The 21,322-nt window shown below is 37.3% G+C and overlaps 1 protein-coding gene across 1 annotated transcript in view; it reads left to right on the top strand.

Annotated features, from left to right (window-relative positions):
• Positions 1 to 21,322, top strand: part of nfatc3a (nuclear factor of activated T cells 3a) — a 63,535-nt gene that overhangs the window by 25,132 nt on the left and 17,081 nt on the right. The window contains exons 3-7 of the mRNA XM_037690699.1: positions 3,864 to 4,026; positions 13,874 to 14,073; positions 14,571 to 14,743; positions 14,982 to 15,122; positions 20,746 to 20,801. Coding sequence (XP_037546627.1) covers positions 3,864 to 4,026; positions 13,874 to 14,073; positions 14,571 to 14,743; positions 14,982 to 15,122; positions 20,746 to 20,801 — 733 coding nt within the window. The remainder of the gene's footprint in view (positions 1 to 3,863; positions 4,027 to 13,873; positions 14,074 to 14,570; positions 14,744 to 14,981; positions 15,123 to 20,745; positions 20,802 to 21,322) is intronic.

The following is a 21,322-nucleotide window of genomic DNA, read 5'->3' as shown; positions in this document are numbered from 1 at the left end:
AGGGGGTAGAGAGTTCCAGAGATGAGGAGCAGAGCAGGTGAAGGCCCTGCTCTGTTGCCCCAAAACCTGTTTGTGCCTTTCACTGATATTTGTTCTTTCAGAACTAAATTCTGCAATTAACGTCTCAGTGGCTTAGATGTAACTCTACACTTACTTTGTCCTTTAAAAAAAGAAGAGAGAATTCATGTTGACTTGACGGCAAGGTAAATGTAATGTTAAAAAATTATTCTGTACATACGCGTAAGGGTTCCTCTGCTTCCTTCCACAAACAACCCAATCATTTGTGATAGTGCAAAATGAGTATGCTGACTGTCTGCATAAACCAGTTGATTCAGAAAAGGTACCACATACTTTATGTGAGGTTGTAGTTTGTACACCAAGAAGTAATGAAAGGCCAGAGGTAACAAACTTTTTTTGAGATTTCCTTCTGTAGTCATCTGGCTTTTAGGATTGTCACACTGACGACTCTGCACATGTTTTGCTGGGTTGTAAAGTGGAAGATAGACAGAGTGGGCGTCAACAAGAACATACTATGGGTTTATGAGGGCACAGACGCATACATACAGACATACAAGAAAGAGAAAATAAGAAGCAAAACAACCCTAAAGATTTTCATGTTGCGTTAATGTGAATGAAGATATGATGATATGAAACTTTCACTTTACTGTTGACACACACAAAAATGGTTGCTAAATGCTATTGTATATGTGCCACCCCTGCAAAGTGACTGAATTCATTATTTAATCTTGGTAACAGTTAAATAAAAAAAAACTCTTACAGCTACTCTTTAAAAAGACATTGTAAACCTGTGACTTAGAGAAAATTTATTGCGCTCTCCACAGAACAAAACTGAAAACACTTCTTAAATCAAGGCTGAGGATCAGCTGTTTTTACAATAATACTCTCATTTTTCATGAAGAAATAATAAACTTTTTTTTTCGTGAGGGGGAAGAGTTAAAATTGCTACATGCTACAACATACAGACAAAAGCAGAAAAAATTGGCGGCCAGCTCTTCAATGTGTGTGGCAGATGAAGATGAGGCCTTGTTTGTGTGCACTGGCCCCTGGTGCTGTAAATCAGCACAGGGCACATATGGCATGGCGGCAACCACACACACACACAAATATACACACACACACACACAGATGGATCCATAGACATAACACAAACGCTTGCTCACATAGACCTAACACTGTTCAGACTAAAACAAGGTCAGATCTGTGATGAGTCACAATTTAATCTTTGAATTTGAACCTTTGTAAGTGAACGTGTTCTTACAGCTAAGACGCCAGATGGGACTTGTATAGAGGAAAATCAGGTGGGCTGAAGCCCCGTTTGAAAAGGGTGTCTAGTTGCCTGTGCTTGCATGTGTGTTGGGGTGTTTCTTTAACAGATGGCCAGGTGGAATGGGCGAATTAGAGGGGATGGGATGAAAATTGTGATTATCGGTCCACTGCTACAGCAAAGAATTGCTTTAGCCTTACTTCCTTAGCTCCTAATAATAATAAAATAATGGCCTTTTTATTTATTATAAGCCTTTTTTGAACTGTCATTTTACTTGGTGCTAAATATGGGGCATGTACAGCTTAAGTCTTAGAACGAACTGTGATACAATTTGATAGTTACGGAATTGCTTTAAGAAGAGGGGGAAAAAACATGAACTTTTTAGTTTGCATTTTAGGATGAAAAATAAATTTTTATTTGGCATCATCAAAGGTGTTCTCATCACGCTGATGGTGTAAATGTATTGGTTAAAGTTTGTGTTTTGCTAATGAATGGTGTGCCACGAGTCAGACAGAATTATTGTATTGACTTCCAAGACAACGTCATTATTAGGTTTTGCGAGAAAATTTGACAACTTATTTTGTGAAATAAAAATAAATAGGCATTCATGTAATTAACAAGATTAACCAATTAAAGGTTGTGGGAATAGAACTGACCAGGTGCACCAAAACTCTAACTTAGACATTTGAGAAAAGTTACATGATGTCAAAACCTAGTCCACACCTTTTCCTTCTCTGTCACGAGCTCATATTTCCCCTGTCCTCTATCTTGTTACTGTTGCAGCCATGCAAACCCACACTTCCTTGGTGGTTATGTCATGACAACACAAGAAAACATAAAAATATGAAAGCTACAATTCCTCTGTTGATGTGGCTTCAGATGCGCATTTGAGTTATTATGACTGAAATGGAAAATCTCATAATTTAGACTTCCACTGATTGCCAATTGATTACATTACTTAACAGTAAAATAAAACACAAGAACTATGAAATCCAAGAGTTATATTGCATTTTATTGCAACAATTTATCTTTATTCATGATCAAATATGATTTACATAATCTGGCAAGGTTGTTTTAGCAAATTAAATTATGTAGAGTTTGGGTATTCTGGAAAATATTAAAGATTTATTACATGCAAAGATATATGTAGTTGTACAAAAAGTTTACAAATATCTGAGAAATAGTGTTTTATTTCAAAAATCAGTCTTTGAAGTGTTTTGTGTCAGTCTATTATACATTAAAGAGTGAAGAAAAAAAATTGACCTGTGTGATCTGTGGGAGAGCATTCCTATTTCTAAACTTGAGAAACTGGTCTCCTCTGTCCCCAGACGTCTGTTGAGTGTTGTAAGAAGAAGGGGGGATGCCACACAGTGGTAAAAATGGACTTGTCCCAACTTTTTTAGGATTTGTTGACACCATGAAATTTGGAAACAACAGATTTTTTCCCTTAAAATGATACATTCTCTCAGTTTAAACTTTTGATGTTGGCACCTCCACATCATTGCATTCAGTTTTTATTCACAATTTGTTTAGTGTCCCAACTTTTTTGGAATCCGGTTTGTGTGTGTGTGTATATATATATATATATATATAATCTGTTTAAATATATCCTAATCAGCACCATTATATATGTCAAGAAACTGAAAAGGTTAAGATGATTTTAATACTAATTGTTGATGCCAGGCAACAATGTGGGTTGAGGAGAAACTGATCTACTGCACTTGGATAGAGGGACCCAGTTTTTCTCTGACGAGAAGGCCATTGAGTGTTTTATTTTTGAATGCAGCTGTTCAAATATGATGGTGGCCTACTCGGATAACAAAAAAAGAGAAGCACTGAGGAAAAACACACAATACTATGCCCCTATGATGACCTGGACATAAAACGTACACGTGCTGTATACACACAGACTCAGACACAGTAATTTATGTACCGTCTAAATCACACCCTTGTCCTTTAACTCGTTCTTTGACCCACACATTTTAATGATAAAGACTCAGAAAAAAGTTCCACTTCGGGGATGATTCACTCTCAGCGTATGAACTTGACCTATTACAAATTTTAGGTTTCAGAAGAAAATAAATGCATGTGGGCATTCCAGTGATTCACTGTTTCATGGGACTAAGCAAACTGCATTTTATACCACCATTTTGTCCCTACTGCACAAGATCAGTTCTCAAGGGGGGAGTACCAATTTATAATCTTCTGATGCTTTCGGTTAGCTCTTAGATGGCTTTATAAATGCGCTGTCTAAAGCAGAGTTAAGAAGATGCTGTTCTGCTTGACTTTACAACATGATATTAAATGATTAACTTGTCTGCAGAATGGAATGTGTAGATATTTGTTTTTGTTTATATGGAAACTGTGACCCCCCATAACATTTATTTTATTGCTATGTCCATGGTCATTGTTACTAAGACTGTTCTTTCTATAGCATTGACAAAATTCTGTTTTAGTTTAGCCATAAACTTCTTTAGGTAGTATTTGTTCATATTTTTTGAACACCATTGTATACTTTTAGAGCTACAAAAGTTTTAATGATCTCTTCTTCTATGTGCTTGTGGCTCTGCCTCCTCAGGACCTCCTCATTGCCTCCTTTAGACTGGCCACTACCAAGCCAGTTTGGGCAGTATGAACTGAAGATAGAGGTACAACCCAAAGCCCACCACCGTGCACACTATGAGACTGAAGGCAGTCGGGGAGCTGTCAAAGCAGCATCTGGTGGCCATCCAATTGTCAAGGTAACTTATGAATATATTTTTTCTTCTTTAGATTTGGGCCTCTTTTCAACCAAACTTTACAAATCATTCCCAAATGCAAACTTTGTAAATTTTATATTTTATTTTTATTTGCTCCTACATCTTGTCTTGTTGTGCATAAGTGTGCATGTTACAACCAGCAGTCTTCTTAAGAAAGAGAGGCTGCATTCAAACCAATCTGCATTTCTTCAGCTATCAGTCCACAGTGAATACAAACATTAATTTACCTGAGTTGTCTTTTGGATATATAGTTGCTACAGTAAGTAAATCAATCCGTTAACTACATAAACATAGATTTATATACGAAGATGCCTTGGCGCTCAAATATCATCACATATATCCTTTCCTGTAGCAAGTCTGTCAGTCTACTGACATAGGCTGAGAAGGCAGGCAGGCTGACAATAGCCCAGTCAGCTAGTCTGTCACTTGATAGCTCTCGTGACAATGTAGGTGAGAAGAGCGAGAAAAAATAAGCTATAGAATATTTCAGTCTAATGAATATTTTTATGGGGCAGCACGGTGGCGCAACTGGTAGAGCTGCTGCCTCTCAACGAGCAGGTCCTGGTTCAAACCCCGGTCCAGGGGCCTTTCTGGGTGGAGTTTGCATGTTCTCTCCGTGCATGCGTGGGTTTTCTCCGGGTACTACGGTTTCCTCCCACAGACCAAAAACATGCATGTTAGGCTGATTGGTAACTCTAAATTGTCCCTAGGTGTGAGTGAGAGAGTGAATGTTTGTTTGTCTCGTTTGTCTCTATGTGGCCCTGTGATGGACTTGCGACCCGTCCAGGGTGTACCCCGCCCCTCGCACAGTGATTGCTGGACATGGGCACCAGCGACCCCCGTGACCCAAAATGGAATAAACGGGTAAAGATAATGGATGGATGGATGAATATTTTTAAATCCTAGTCACAAGCTTTTTTTTACTCGTGTGATGCAGCAAAGACCTAGTGCTTCTTTGTAATCACTGTTGCAGAACCTAACGATGGCTGAATTTAGACAGACAAGTTGGTCAGTAGTCCAGTCACCAAATATATTGCCAACTACAACCCACTGACCACAATGTATTTTTATCAACTGCCTCCATGGAAGGTGATTGATCATGTAATGTGTATGTTTGTCAGTATGCATTTATTTGTTTGTCAGTCTGTTGGCAAACTAATTCATGACCTTTTAGATGAATTTTAGTCAGATTCCAGAACAAAATTATTGAATGTACATCTTTTCTAATCAACCAGTTTCAAAAAGATCACCTCAGCTTATTAGCCTTATCAAACACAAATATTGCCTTCACTCAATCGATTTTAAAGATATTGAGCTAACGTTTGGTGTGTTAAAAGTTATGAGCCACCTCCAACACACTGAGAACTAACAACAGTCACATGATCTCAGTTTAAAGATTTGACATGCAAGGTGGCCAGGTATATGCATTCTTTCAAGGAATCAGTTTTTTTATTTGTTTTTCACTCTTGCATACACACACTGCAGTGTAAAATATGACATTTTATATTTCTAAGTATTGTTGATCCTCATTGGTTACGTTGTTAAAAAAAAAAGTGTGTTCGTATTTTGTTGGATTTTAAATTGGGTGTTGGGTAGATGTGTGAACTGCTTGTTGATGGGAAGTATATAAGTCATAAGGTGAACTCAGGCACTGCAGATTATGCATATTATGCAAGATTTAACAAGTAAGATAAAATACAACACTTGAACAGCTGTGGACACAAAATTTCCTAAAACAACAAGGACTTCCAGACTTCTGCCATTTGTTGCTTTAGAAACAGCCTATGTCCTCATACATTCAGTCATGCAGGCTCCCTTCAGGCAAATCATTAACCATTTCTACCTCCGTTAGACCGAGACTCAGTCCTGCCATATGTGACAATGCATAATTTAACTGCCTTTTTTTTTTTTTTCAGCCAAGCACTTGCCATGCTTGCCCTCATTTTCATCCCCAGAGGAAATTATTTGGGGATAGCATTTTACTTGATGTAGCAAGTGACTGAAGGCAGTTTGTCTTACATCAAACAAGGCAGTTTCAAAGTTATTTCAAACCAAGCTGAAACTTTGTTTGCAGTATTTTCAAGTTTAGCCCTGAAAGTAAGTGTAGCTGTTGGTTATACTTAAGTTTGAGAAAAGTAGACTTTTTTTATTTTTTGGCATCAAAACAGAAGTTAATTTTTATTCTTTAATATGGTTTACACACAGTTATGTCTAAATAGTTACTTTTAACTATAATTTTTTTAAACTGTGGCTTGTATTTGCATGGATTGGTGGAACTTTTTCTCAGCTGCTACTGAAATGGTAGCATGCTACTGTTACTACTGATAAAAATGAAGAACGCTGAATACTTTCATTATCATATATACAAACAGCAGTAATTTGTCACGAACAGAGTAGGTAGCGTGTTCGAGAGAGAAGCACACATAGCATTTGGTTCTGATCAGCAGCGGTTTGCAGAGCTTTGTGCACGCAACCAAAATGTGTGGGTGCGTAAGTTGGTTTATATGAACCAAAATGTGATGAGTGCCAAGTCAAAGAAACATTTAAAAAAATATGTATTTTCATTCTAATGCATTTTATTTAAATGTATGCATTACTAACTTAAACATTGCTCATGTACTCAACTTTTCTGTTTTTATTTGATGTTTTGTGAATTAAACCAAAATTTCAACGCCTCCCCTAATGTTGTTAACCATTTTAGTATAAGCAACATTGTATTTTAATGTAGAAGTAAAAATCACCATTATTAAACAACGAGCTGCTGATTTTACTTTTTACAAAAAGATCACAACAGCACTTCAGCAAATGCTAAATATAAAGTTGGGTCAAAAAATTACCTACTTCATATTTAAAGTAAACTTTACTTGTAGGGTTTTATTTAGGTTTTTTTGTTTCTTTGATATTCACTCGCAAGCTTTTTTTGTAGAATCAACATCCTCCGTCTTTGAGAATTTTTGCACGCCTTGAGTTTTGTCTCTGGTGGTGTGATGTCACCAAATGATGCCATAGCTGCCATCTGGATGTAGTGATGACTTCCTTTTTTGACCAGGCCAGATCAGTGCACCACTGAGCTGCTTAGTCAACAGAAAAATAAAATAGTCTGAGCTCCAGAGCAGAGTTAAAAAGCAAAGTAGTGAGTTATCATGGGCACACTTCTTTGTTTACCAGCTCCTCTGGTGCTGTTTTAAGACTCAGGACTTTGCATTTAGCTTGAATTGCTTAGAACTGTAGTTTAATTCCCAGCATTTTCAACTTTATAATTTAAACATGCACTGACTACCTCTGTGACTGGCTGTTTTAGCTATTTCTTTGGGTCTAGCTGCAGGTCTTAATCGGCACACCTGTTGCTAGGAGACATATAAGTCCAAAGCCTCTCTGGCTGAAGGCTGAGGTATCCTTGGGCATATTTAACCAGCTTATTTGAGTGCTGCTGTGCCCACACAAATATAAGGAGCCCCTCTGGTATTACAAATTTGTCTACAAATAGAGACAGTCGTATCCAACCGAAACAGGCAGACAGACATAGCAAAGACAATAATGCACTTGCTTACAAATTTACTACATAGTATGAAGGTAAAACAAGTGCACATAAGTACAATAATTTTTGCATATTAAGTTGGGGAAAATGTTTTGCAAGTGTGTCAACCTGTTGCCGCAGTCAATACAAAAAAATTAAGCTATGATGTCTAGTTAGAAAAATTTGAAAGCTAAAACAACAGTTCTTTTCCACCACAACCTCATGTCTACCAGCGTGGATGTATTACATGATTTTGATTTTAGAGCTTATATGCACAACCATGACCTCATTGCTGTCCATTCCAGCATGTCATTCAGTTTCTCATTTTCAGCAGCGCTAAACCATTTCCTTTCTGCTTCTGTTTCCCTGTATTCTACCTTCAAACTTGAGCTGACTCTTTCTTACCTCCCACAGCTTTATTTAATATCTTGATCTTGTTTTACTCTCAGATTCCCTATACTGTTTAAAAGTGGTGAGGGGAATGCATATAACATTGCAGAGCTGTGCAGTTTACGCTGTGTGAACTGGCTGGAGCTAATGTTGCTTTGCCCCAGGGCTCTATTTGATGTAAACATGTTAGAGGCTTGACTCTCATTTGTGGTAATCAGGCTTAGCAGACAGAAAAAAAACTGTTGTTGAGAAGAGGAGAGGGAGATAGAGGTGTGTAAAAGGGAGGGAGGATAGAATGGGAATAAAAGGAATTGAGTGTGGACTAGTATAACAAGGCCATATACAGCCCTCATGCTGTATACAGTAAACCCTTCTGTGTGTGCATGTGTCAGTTTGTGCATGAGCGTGCACATGTATTAACCTTGTTTAAACAAACAGTCAACCAGCCCTCTGGCTCTCACTGCCCTTGCTCGTGTGCTGGGCAAACAGCAAGCGTGTGTTTCTGTCCATATATCCCATGGTGCCACAGTGCCACACCAGGGAAACCACTGCAAGATAAAATGGGACCTTGTGTGACCTTGACCACCATTTCTCCCGTTTCTACATCTGTTGCACACACTTGTTAACCAGACTGTTACACACACATGCAGAGATACCCTCTTTCTGTCTCTCACACATCACATATTCAAGAAGCACGGCTTCCTGTAGGCTTAAATCCAGTTTTCTGTACTAGCACCCACAAGCTTTAGGACTGTAGTTTACACTGAAGCAGGTCTATAAGCTTCTGACACACACAAACGCACTTGCATACACACAGGGAGTCTCACCATGGCAACAGGGGAGCAACACAGGGAAACAACTTAGCAGAGTCAGGCGCTCACTGTGAGAAAGTGTCATGTTACGGCAGAGGGCTGGAGCTGAGTAAGGTGAGAGGCTAGGGCTAGGACAGGGACAGAGAGCAGAGAGTGACAAAGGAAACGAGTTGGAAGGAAAGGAACGAGGAAAGAAGATTGGGCTAGAAGAAGAAAATATAAAAATAAGATGATACACTGGGAAAAAGATAAACACACGATAAATGTCAGGTTGAAAATAGGTAGGATTTTGCTGCATAGAGCAGGTGGTGCTATCTGTACCTATTAGATATTTCAAAAATTAATATACCAATAATGATGTAAAATGGCCCTAAATGGCTGTTTCTTTGTTTTTTGCATTCTAAACAAAAATGTAGATGTTTAACGTGGATATGCCTGCAAGCCATTTATGTATGTATGCAATGTGGGGACATGTTTTCCCCTCAGCTTGCTAGCCTTATTACTGGCTCAGTGGAACAGATGAAGGCCAAAAATAAATGGGGACTTTATTTAGTGGAAGGTGAGTATGTAACCATATCCAGCAGTTTTATTTTAAGGGAAAGGGTTTATCCTAAACTTGATCCACAATCAGATGCTGGAAGTCAGAAGTTAGTTACATGCTTCAGTGAGCATGGGTCTGGGGTCTTGTGACGATTTTTAATGTCACCGTGGAATAAGAACAGATTCTATCAGGCCTGACTTGTTTATTTACCAGTCGGGCTCAAGGCTTTCTGGAAGGCAGACAGTTAAGGGGTAAAAAGTGCATTAATCACCCTCCTGTGGTATTTCACACTCAACCTTAGATCTAGGTGATGGAGGGGTAAGTCAGAAATGTGGAATAACTCAAGGATGTGTGTGTTGTGTGTCGTGTACATACACATAGAGAAGCTTACAGTGATGGGGTCGTGTGTGCTTGTTTACATTGTCTGCTATTTGCAAGGAGAGCTTTACCCATTATTTGAAATGAAAATGCAAATATGTGCCCTGTAGTGTAGTTAACAATACCACTAGAAAAATCACAAGGATTTATTTATATTAAGTGTAATGCATAATTCTGATGAATTATTTAAAAGGTGATTGGCTTAGAAAAGCAAATATATGTACACTAATGTGGAAAGCTGTGGTCTTTGAAAATTTCTTGATATTTGCAAAATGCTTGTGTGACCTATATTTCCTGGCTTGAACTGTTGACAATTTCCCACCAACTCCCATTCAGATACTTCATCTAAATTAAACTGGATTAAGGAAACAGTGATCAGAAAACACCTGTATTTCATTGGACTGTTGACTGAGACTGACAGACTGAACCAACTCTGATGTATAGAAAGTTCTGTTTGATTATCTGCCACTGTGGAACAATAATTACTGTAAGTTTTCCAAGTTGATCATTTTAATGAGAAAGGATTTCTGGGCTGCTGCTGAGTACATGGTTGTCAACCCTTTGGCTCCACAACAAATTCTTTCTGTGTATAAGATCCCTCGGAGAAATGAGAAGAAGGAGCAAGAGATATTTTATTTACTGGTGACAGCCTAAAGTATAGGACTGACAAGTTGTAAATGTAAACCTAGAACATCTAATAAACTGATATCAGGGCTTGGCATTCATTTTTATATGACTTTTTCTTATAACTTCAGATCAGGTTTTTTTATTTATTTGTAGTTCTGTGGCTCTTTTTAAAAATTATGCCAATAAAACTTGGATAACAGCTGGAACAAATGCTTTTTGTACTGCATTGCTGAAGGGTAACAAACATGACTTGAAGGTACTTTTATTTACATCTGTGTCATGTTGAAATAGACAAGGTAATGACAAGTCAAAACTTGCTGTTGGCTGACACTTGCTTCCAAATGACACTGATTAGTATTTGAAGCAATAAATCTTTTTTGTAAAACCTTTTATTATAAGTGGGTTTCGGGGGAGATTTGATCATGGGCAGTACCAGAAATCCTGCTCTAATGAAACCCCTAAAACATGTTTAGCTCTAACGGTAGTTTAAATTAAAATTTTTGCATTAAATTACCACTGCATTAAAAAAAATCAAAAGAAGCACTAACAATAAACATAAATGTAAACAATTAGATTTATTTATTTTATTTTATTTTATTTTATTTTTCTTTGTTCTTATAATGTCTGTCCATTCTGCTGGATACGTTCCTTCAGTTGTTGTCCTGTCTGGAAAACACATGGATCTGGAAATGGATCCCACGAAGGTTACTAGTTTGTTACTTGGTTTGAAAAAAAAAAAGTATAATACTGTGTTTGGGAATGTATGGATTCTGGCCAGGATGCCTAATAATTACCTGTTATATTGTTAGACATGTAAACAACATGTTACTTTTATTTGGTTCTTAAGATCTTACTGGATTTTCCCGTGGTTATTTTTTATAGGTTTCATGCTGCTTTTTGGTACAACTTCCTTTTGAATATGTTCAATGTACATGCATTACATACATTTGTAATTCAGTTTTTACTGTGTTGTACCCAATTTGACATGGGTCAAGGGTTGTTATGTTGGTGTAGGGTATCAGTCATTCAAGGTACAGTAATCCTAGTGAAGGTAACTGGACTTTTTTGATTTTAATTCATCCATCAATCTTTTACCTGCTTCTGTCTTTTTGGGTCATGGGGATCGCTGGTGCCCATGTCCAGCTACCACTGTGCGAGAGGCAGGGAACACCCTGGATAGGTCTCCAGTCCATCACAGGACCACATAGAGACAAACGAGACAAACAACCATTCTCTCTCTCACTCACACCTAGGGACGATTTAGAGTTACCAATCAGCCTAACATGCATGTTTTTGGTCTGTGGGAGGAAACTGGAGTACCTGGAGAAAACCCACGCATGCTCGGAGAGAACATGTAAACTCCACCCAGAAAGGCCCCCTGACTGGGATTTGAACCAGGGCGACCTGCTCACTGAGAGGCAACAGATCTACCAACTGCGGCATCATGCTGCCCTTTTTGGTTGTAATAAAAAAATAAATAAAAAGGCATTTAGTTGTATTTTTGTTAACTGTAAGCAAAAAATATAATAATCTCAGCAAGTGAGAAATTGTTTTCTTGAAGTTTATACATTTTAATTTAGAGATATGTGTTGCAATGGTGCTTGTATACGTTTTTGCTTGAGAAGATTTTAGATGTAGTTCACTCTTGTACTTCATATTGCACTTATTCACATCAACTGACGCATAAACATGCCCAAAAGTTATGTGAATTTTTGGTTTATTCAGTCATGCTCTCTAATAAATCCATCAATAAGCTGTAATAAAATGGATTCAGAGGATGCGGTAAAAGGAGTGTCAGCATACCTCAATGTAGCAAATCTTTGCTGCAATAAGCAAAAACTTGTTCATCTGTGTAATCCAAGTTTCAAAACAAGATGCTACAATGTAACAATGTATTTGTTAAAATCAAAAGTTTGCATATTTTTTTAATTCAAATAAATTAGTTTAAATTGTTAATTCACATCTAAAGTCATCTGTGTGCTAAGTATAAAAAGCAATATATATGTATATGTATATGTATGTATATGTATATGTATGTATATGTATATGTATGTATATATATATATATGTATATATGTATATGTATATATGTATATGTATATATGTATATGTATATATGTATATATGTATATATTCAAAGTAAGTTTTGTACAGTCAAATTAAAATTGAGATCCAGTTTTGTACTGTCCAGTTCAATTTAGTTTAGTTCAATTTAAAAATTTGTTAAATTGTTAAATATTGGCATTTTACATGTGCCTTTTTATTTTCAATATTTCTTTCGGAAATTATACTAAGATTTTTTCTGTGCAAACTGCACATCACTGTCACCAAGTGCATTACATTCATCAAAGAAAAAGAAGCCTCCATTTAAAATTGTAATAGAGTACTTGACTGATTGAATCTCAGATAATTGACTTGGTCACACAACTTTCCACTTTTAACGTCTTTGTTTAACCTTCGTGCCTTAATTCTTTCATCACAGGGGGATGTCTCAGAAGCAAAATGTGAGATAATCTAAAGAGAATTTCAAAATTCAGCACAAGCTTCTTGTAAGAACTTGAGATCTTGTGTTTTGAAACAGTAAATGGTGAATTTTAAGCTTGCCACCTTTCTGTCCTTTATGCACCAAGCATTTGTTCTAAACACTGACACAAGAACATGGGACAGAAACTTGCAGGGAGAACGGCGCCTGTAGAGAGGTTGAAGCTTTACAGTCATGATGTTGAAACAGCAATGAAAGGCCCCGTTCTTCTGTTGTCCTCAGTGAGCTGTCCTCCATCTAAACTGGGGGTGCGGCCATTTGAGAGCTGTATGGTGGTTGCGTGAATGTGGGGGGATGCCATCCCGCCGTCACGGAATCTGCCAAGTACAACATTTCAACAGCGGTGGGATTGTGTGGTCTGGTGTTTGTTCTGTCCCTCTGAAGAGGAAAGGCTCTGCTTTCCTTTCCATTTTATCCTTGTCTTTACCCAACATGCAAACATTTTCCTTCATCAAAGTTTCTTTCCTCTGAGTAGAGACCAATGTGCCAGCACTCAGGAACGACAGCTTGGCACTCATTGCCAACCATTTTGGCACACATGTATCGTTGGAATTAAAAATGCTACTGACATTTTTACTGGCAACTTTTGTAGGTGACAAATACTATAAAATGTCCTTTTCTCTTTGATCTCTCACTGAATGCATTTAGGATTATACTTTCAGTATATATTTAAGAATAAGCCAAATATTTTCTGTTAAACTGGAATAAAAAAAGTTTCTGAAACAATTAGGTTGAACATGGTTTCCCTTGACCATATTTCCATAAAGAGTTTCTTTTTGTAATGGGAAATTTAACAGTTAAAACACTAGTGTCAGTCTAGTAGGAGGCCAAAGTGCCAGATGAATATCCAAGAACATCACAACGCCCTGAAACTGGCTTTTTTTTTTCCATATGAGAAAGCCTTTCCCATGCATTGAAATGAATAGAGTATTTTTTTGTTCACACCTTTCATCATGTGGAATCCAAAGACTCACATTTCTTTTTTGGTGTTTGTTTTTCTTTTTCTGACTGTCATTTTTCAGCTTATTGGCTATAGTGAGAAACCCGTCAACCTGCAGATGTTCATTGGAACAGCAGATGACCGTTACTTGAGGCCACACGCCTTCTACCAGGTGCACCGAATCACTGGAAAAACTGTAGCCACAGCTAGCCAAGAAGTCTTGCTTTCCAGCACCAAAGTTCTCGAAATTCCTCTGCTTCCTGAAAACAACATGTCAGCCAGGTAGGTGTCATACCAGAAACCCTAGTGCACATTATTCATAACAACATTACGAGCTTACCACCACGGTGGAAGCCACATTAAGAACAAAATTACCAAGTTTTCAATTATACACAGGTGCAATATGTTCAAAATTAAATATAGAGACTTTTTAAAAAATTCAAATGAACAGCAAGGGCACCAGATTTTACTATTCTATTTACGACCTATAACAGTCAAATAATTGTTTTTAAAAAAAAATCTGGTTTCATTTACTCTGGAATTTATAGGAATGGACTTGGTAGGAATTTTTACCCTATTTATGACTAATACATCATATTAACATGCATCTTTGGTTTGTGATTCAACATTACAACACTGGTTCTCATTGTGTATCTCCTGCTGAGATTGTGGGTTGTTTAATCACTCCTTGGCTTTTACAACAACTACTTAAATATGTCCACCATGTTTACTTCCTGACAGTGTTCTATGGGACCAACTATTTTCCCTTTACCTTGCAGCATTGACTGTGCAGGCATACTTAAACTGCGGAACTCAGACATTGAGCTGCGGAAGGGGGAGACTGATATAGGAAGAAAAAACACTCGGGTCCGTGTGGTGTTCCGAGTGCACATCCCTCAACCCAACGGGAAGGTGCTGTCACTGCAGGCTGCCTCCATTCCTGTAGAGTGTTGTGAGTGCCATTATCTTATAAGATTATATAAAATAATATCAAAGAATGTTTTTAATTCTTTCAGTTTTTTTAAACTAAAAGTTAGAAGATATAAACACATTTACACCTTATGTACATGCACTGAGCCACAAGAATTAAATACCGGTGCTTTGCTTTGTTGCACCTTACAACAAAGCAAAGTGTTGCGTTAGATTACTGTATATGTTGAACAAATTGTTTACCTTTCTGTGTTTATCAGCCCAGCGTTCAGCTCAAGAGCTGCCCCAGGTTGAGAAATCCAGCCTAACAAGCTGTCTGGTCAGTGGGGGGGAAGAGATGGCCATCACTGGTTCCAACTTTTTCCCAGAGTCCAAGGTTATCTTCCTGGAGAAAGGCCCTGGTAAGAATTGTATCAGCGAAGTGACTGTTCCTTGAGGTACATGGAAGACTTTTTTGTAGAAACAGTTGAAACCACATGTTTGTGCACATATTTAATGATTTCTGACAGATTTCATTAAATTGCTCAAAATCCAGTTCTCTAAATGATTCTTCTATTTGGATTTTGTGTGTGTGCTTCCGTTTCTTGTCACAGTCTAAAGATATGCATGCTAGCAAGTTGTTAGCTGTTTTAAATTGGCTGTAGTTATTAGAGTGGATGTGTTGCTGTTTGTACTATTGCCATTAGTGATGGGTTTTGGCCTCCTTGACCCCAATGTCAATGTCTGTGTCAATTTATTTATATAGCACATAAAAACAACAAAAGTTGACCAAAGTGCTTTGCAATTTAGTCAAATTAAAATGAAAACAGTAAGACAATAAGAACAAGGAAATTCATTTTGTGAAATTAGAAACACAAGAAAGTTAGCAATACAACACACAACTACAACAAGAAAAATTGTCAAACAAAATGTATATAAACCAACATACAAAGCATTACAATAATCAAAACAAAAGGTAATAAAAGCATGAATCATCTTTTCAAGGTCTCTGAAAATGTGATATGACTTCTCCATGGCAATGAGACTTAGATGGAAGAAATAGGACTTCACAACTGCATTTATCTGTTTGTCTAATTTAAAAGCACTATCATAAATAACCCCCAGATTCCTGACAGTGGATTGGCTGTATGAAGCCAAGGGTCCAAGAGTGTCAAGTGCATTACATTTACCAAAACTGATGATTTCAGTTTTCTTTTCATTTAGTTTCAGTAAATTTAGTTTAAACTAGACTTTAATATCGTTTGGTTTGTTCAAGAGTGGCTCCAGTGGAGTGACCCATTTAACTTAATGGGCAGATACAACTGTATACCAACAGCAAAGCAAAGAAATGTCCTGATGCATTCTCAATACTCCTGGTAGAAAAATCTAACAAGGTTAAGTCAGGTCCTCTGGACGGATTCTTCTTCGTTGAGAAGAATCCGTCCAGAGGACCTGACTTAACCTTGTTAATTGAAAAGAAATGTTAAAAATGGACCCCAAAAGCAACATGTAAAGATTAAAAAGCAGTGGACCTAAAATAGACCCTTGAGGGACCCCACAAGTCAGAGGAGCTGCAGACGAACATTCTCCTAAATGAACAGAAAAACTCATCAGTCAGGTAGGATCTAAACCAGGATAAAACTGTGGTTTTATACTAACCGCCTCCTCAAGCCGTGACAACAAGATGTTCTGGTCCACAGTATCAAAGGCAGCAGAAAGGTCTAAATGTGCTAAAACAGTAGAATTCCCTGAAACAGCAGTTAAAAGAAGATCATTAAAAACGCTTAAAAGAGCTGTTCCTGTGCTGTGGCCTGATTTAAAACCTGACTGGACTTTTTCAACAATGTTGTTGGCAAAAAAAAGTCAACTTGATTTAAACTACTTGCTCTAAATTTTTCTGCAGAAAAGGCAGTTTAGAAATAGGTTTAAAGTTTAAGAGCACTGTTGGGTCAAGGTTTTTCTTTTTTATGAGTGACTACACCACAACATGTTTAAAAGTAGCTGGGACACAACCTGATGAGGGACAAGTTCATCAGGATAACAACTAATGGACCAAGTATGTGAAAAAAGTCCTTAAACAGACGAGAGGAAAACACTGTTTAAAGGTGAATTAGAAGGCTGCGTATGATGCACAATGTCCTTTTAAAATGCCAAAAGTCTGTCCAAAGGCAGCTGAGGATGGAGGAAGTAAGGTTGCTGAAGGTCTCAGAGCAGATTCTCTCAATAAAACTTTAAAAACTGTTTACACAGTGCAAGGGATTTAGCAATATGATTAGCATCACAAGGATTCACAACATAACATTAAAAAGAATCTGAGGTCTGTGACTCTTGTTTAAATCCACATTAGATAAAAAGCAGTCTTAGTCTTAGCTTTAACAGCTCTCTGATAATTTATTATGCTGTCTTTGAAGATATCCAGTGAAACTTGCAGTCTGTCCTTTCCTCATTTTCTCTCCACCCGTCTGCACTGACGTCTCAGTGCTGGTGGTTTCGTTTAACCGTGGCTGAGATGGAGACTTTGTCTGTTTAAACTTTAGTGGGGAGCAACAGATTTCAGAATGTTTGTACATGTAGAACCCAAAAGATCAGTTAGCTCGTCCACATTGGACACAGCAGAACTGAGAGTAAATAGACGGAGTCCTAGTCAGTCTGGTTATAAGTGTTTTCTGTTTTTCTATACTGAGGCTGTTCAGAGTTATTTCAAATAGGACAATAAGTATTTGTGATTGTACATTTAAAGATCTAAATTATTGCTTAAACATTTATTTGTATTTGTTATAAGTACCTAATTTATTTAAACACTTTTTGACATTAAACCCATTTCTTTTAAGCCACAGTTTTTTTTTGCTGCCATATTTCCTTCTTTTGAGTGCCACTTTATGCTCATGCTGGATGGAAATTTTACAAGAATGGCATGTGTCTCTACCTGCCCAAGGTTCTTCTGTGATGCAGAGCAACAATTTCAAGTTCACACATGGCAACAGATTTGAGTGGTGTTGTCTTTGCGAGCAAGCGTCTTACTTTAGGATTTTTAATAAAAATATTTTGCCAGGATGAATATGTTCAAGTTCTGTTCAGGCTTAGCTAATGAAGCATGGAGGAGAAAAGCAGTGAGTGGAAGCCTTGGAGTGTCACATCTCAGGTTGGGGAAATGTTGGGCCTCTTACTGCATAAAGTCATTGGTCTGTGGAAGAGGCAGAAAAACTGTTAAGTGAAGAGGAACACGATGTTCATTGTGGTTGTGTAGTTGACAGCCTACATTATAATTAATCTCTCTGAATCACTGCAGAAAGACACTGAAGTAGTAAGGAAAGAAACAAAAGGATTGTATTGAACATATTTCCACCGTACTGTACCTACTTACTAACTGAAAGGTGAAAGTATATTCACAGCAAACTAGAGTGACTGGCCTGCTGCTGCTTGTACACAGAAATTGCATGGTTTTAAATTACTGCAGTGTAAAACAACGGCAACAAAATTACTAGTGCTCTATTTAGATTTGATTAAATGATAAATGATAACGATAAAGGAAAACACTACAGTACCTTCTGATATGTAAAAACTTAATTTCATGAAACTTTTGCTGAGGTACTTAAAAACATTTCTGTCGACTTAACAGTTCATGCACTAAGTTCTTATGAAAAATAAAATATTGTCTAAAACATCTTTATTCCTGTGATAATGTTAGACCTCGAGTTTCCTCCCTAAATTTGAGCTAAAGTTTGAAGAAAAATAACAAAATTAAAATGTACTGTATTCGATTCGAGGAAATGTTATTTCAGTTTACCGACTTTGCGTTTGTGCAATAAGATGAGGTGAACTATGAGGGAAGGGAAGATGTGGTATGAGCCTGAGTCGTAAACTGGTTGTGCATTGAAATGTACTCCAGCAATCCCCTTTCCTTCAGGGGTGGGTGTACATGCATTCTTACAGAAAACCTCAGCTTGAAAGCTACTTGAGTTCCTCATCATGCACTGAAATTGAAAAGTCCATAATTGGTAGAAGTCTTTCAGTTTTACAAGCACGAGTGTTTATACAAAGGATTCGTCTTTTAAGGCTGTAACCACGTCTACCTTGAAGAGCTACGGACAGGGGCACGCTGGTGTTGCGAAAGCTGTAGAATTATGTTTTTATAAAGATGTATTCTACTTACCTGTGCTTATTTTGTTTATTCTTTTAGCTCAGTAGAGGACACATTTTTTTTTTCACCTTAGAATGGAGAGAAAGAATGGTGGTTTGATGAGCTGAGTTATTGTTTTACTGTGGTATGAAGCTCCTGTCTGTGCTTGTTGTCTGACGGAGCATGTGGGGCCCTTGCTCCTGCCTGTTGAATGTCAACAAGCTGCGCAGCAATAATGCACCGCTGTCAGCTGTCAAGGTCATTGCTCAGAGAGAGGAAGAAAAAAATACTGTCATCAACATGTTAAGCTCTACCTTCACAACAAAGATGATTTCTTTAAGGTTAAAACTACCTTGTGTGTCAGCGGATTACAACATCTCAGGATAATTTCCTGGTAAGATCAGAACACCTACTTTGTACTTAACCTCTGAAGCTGACTGAGTTTTGGTAGAAAGCTGAAGAGCTTACGTTCAACAGGGCTAACATTTGAACAGCCTTTGTATGAATCTTCATTTAGACTTGGGCTCTTTGCAGAGATGTTGCAGATGTCTGATTGTGGTAATTGGGGGTGGGGAGAGGGAATCCTTTAGGTTTGTGGAAGAGGACATGCAGGTGCAAAATATACTTGATGCAATTACAAAAGCACACTATAAAATGTATTCTCTTTAGCTCTGAGGCTATTCAGTCCTTAAGTTGTCAAACTTTTGTTCTTTTGCTATTACTGGGATTATTATTATTTTTTATTTATTTATTTTTTCCCATTTGTCTGTTAGTGTTTTAATCTCTACTGTTTCTCCTCAAACAGTTCCCTCTAAAATGGCTGGTCAGATCATTAAATCCCTCTTAGGAGAACTTGGACAGATTCTTAGCTGTTTCCTGATGCATGCTCAATAATCCAGGTAGAAAAATCTAAAAAAGTTAAATCTGGTCCTCTGGACATTCAAAAAAAACAAAACAAAGCAAATCAACAAAAAAATGTAGAAACGTTTCGTCTCTCATCCGAGAGACTTCCTCAGTCTGAGGAGCTGTATTCAGCTCAGTCTCTTAAATAGCACCGTCTCAGGGTGGATCAACCAGTTTTGCTGCTGACAACCAAAACCAGCTGATCACATGCTCAAGAAGGACCATCAGCATAACAATGGATCATTAGCACACTGATGGCTGTTTACTGTTCACAGAGGGCTGAGTGATACTAGCAATCACAGCATTGTAAGAGGGGGACAGTTGAACACGTAGGCCTCCACCCCTGTTTAATGATTGACGATTTCTTTTCACAAAGATGGCCTCCTTTACTCCTCTCTCATCTCCAGGCCAGCGGTCACTCTTTCAGGGATGAAGATGTTCACATCCTGGACAGAGAGGAACGATGGTTTGAGAAGTCTCTCGGATGAGAGACGAAACGTTTCTACATTTTTTTGTTGATTTGCTTTGTTTTGTTTTTTTTTGAATGTCCAGAGGACCAGATTTAACTTTTTTAGATTCTTAGCTGTTATTTAAAAAAAATATGTTAGACTAAATATAATTGTCCCATTTCTTTCGACTTAATGTTAACAAGGCAAGACAAACAGCAGGACATTTGGACATTAGATTAATATTTATTAGCTGTTAAAATGATCTGTTTGGGGCTTCTCTGCCTTTTTAAACTGCACCACATTCATGAATCTTATAATGTAAAAATGAGGGAAAAGAGCCTGTCTTGATAGAAAAAGCTAGTTAACATGTTGCACCACATTTTATATGGGTCTGAAATGAAATGGAAGTTGTCACTAGTGATTATCTCTTACCTAGACTCAGCCCTATAATAGTGATACACTTTTTAATTAAAGTAGATGACTTATTGTGTTTGTAATAAGAGATTTTACCCATAGAACATTAACAATGTAAATGGTTTATTCGGTTTGTTTTGTTTCTCTCCCTCTTTCTAGATGGACGACCACAGTGGGAAGTTGAGGCAAAAATAATTCGGGAGAAAACTCAAAGTGTGAGTAGTTTTATCTGCCACTTTAACTATATTCCAACAATCTTTCTAAAATACTTAAAAAGATTTATTAGGGATGTTTCAGTCAGACACCAAACTAATTGAGGGTCTTGAGCAGGGCCACTTTTTTCAATTAAAAAAGGTCCCTGAGAACATTTAAAATCTTCATTTTATTGGTTTGTGTTTATCATACAGTGATGGTTATTGTAAGGCAAATGGCTCATGACTAATTAGCATACCCATTCTAATGAGTATTATTAAAACTAAACTATTTAAGCTATATTGTTTATGTCACTAATCGTATACATATATCATTTATTTCTGGCTTAAATAAAACAAGTGCAACTCACATTGAGTTGTCTTGAGGGAAAAAAAAAAGTTTTATCAGAGAATAGTAAAATTGTAGCAAGTTTCATTCAAGTAGGTGAAAGTCTGATGCTACAAAGCCGTTCTCTTCTGGTATCACTGAATAGATTAAATATATATTTTTTGGAGTTTATCTTGTAGTTGAGTTTTTTTTGTGT

This window comes from Nematolebias whitei, chromosome 2, assembly GCF_014905685.2.
Source record: "Nematolebias whitei isolate Nwh7 chromosome 2, NemWhi1, whole genome shotgun sequence".
Classification (NCBI taxonomy): Eukaryota; Metazoa; Chordata; class Actinopteri; order Cyprinodontiformes; family Rivulidae; genus Nematolebias; species Nematolebias whitei.
Note: the sequence above shows the minus strand (reverse complement) of the source record. Positions and strands in the feature narration are given on the sequence as shown.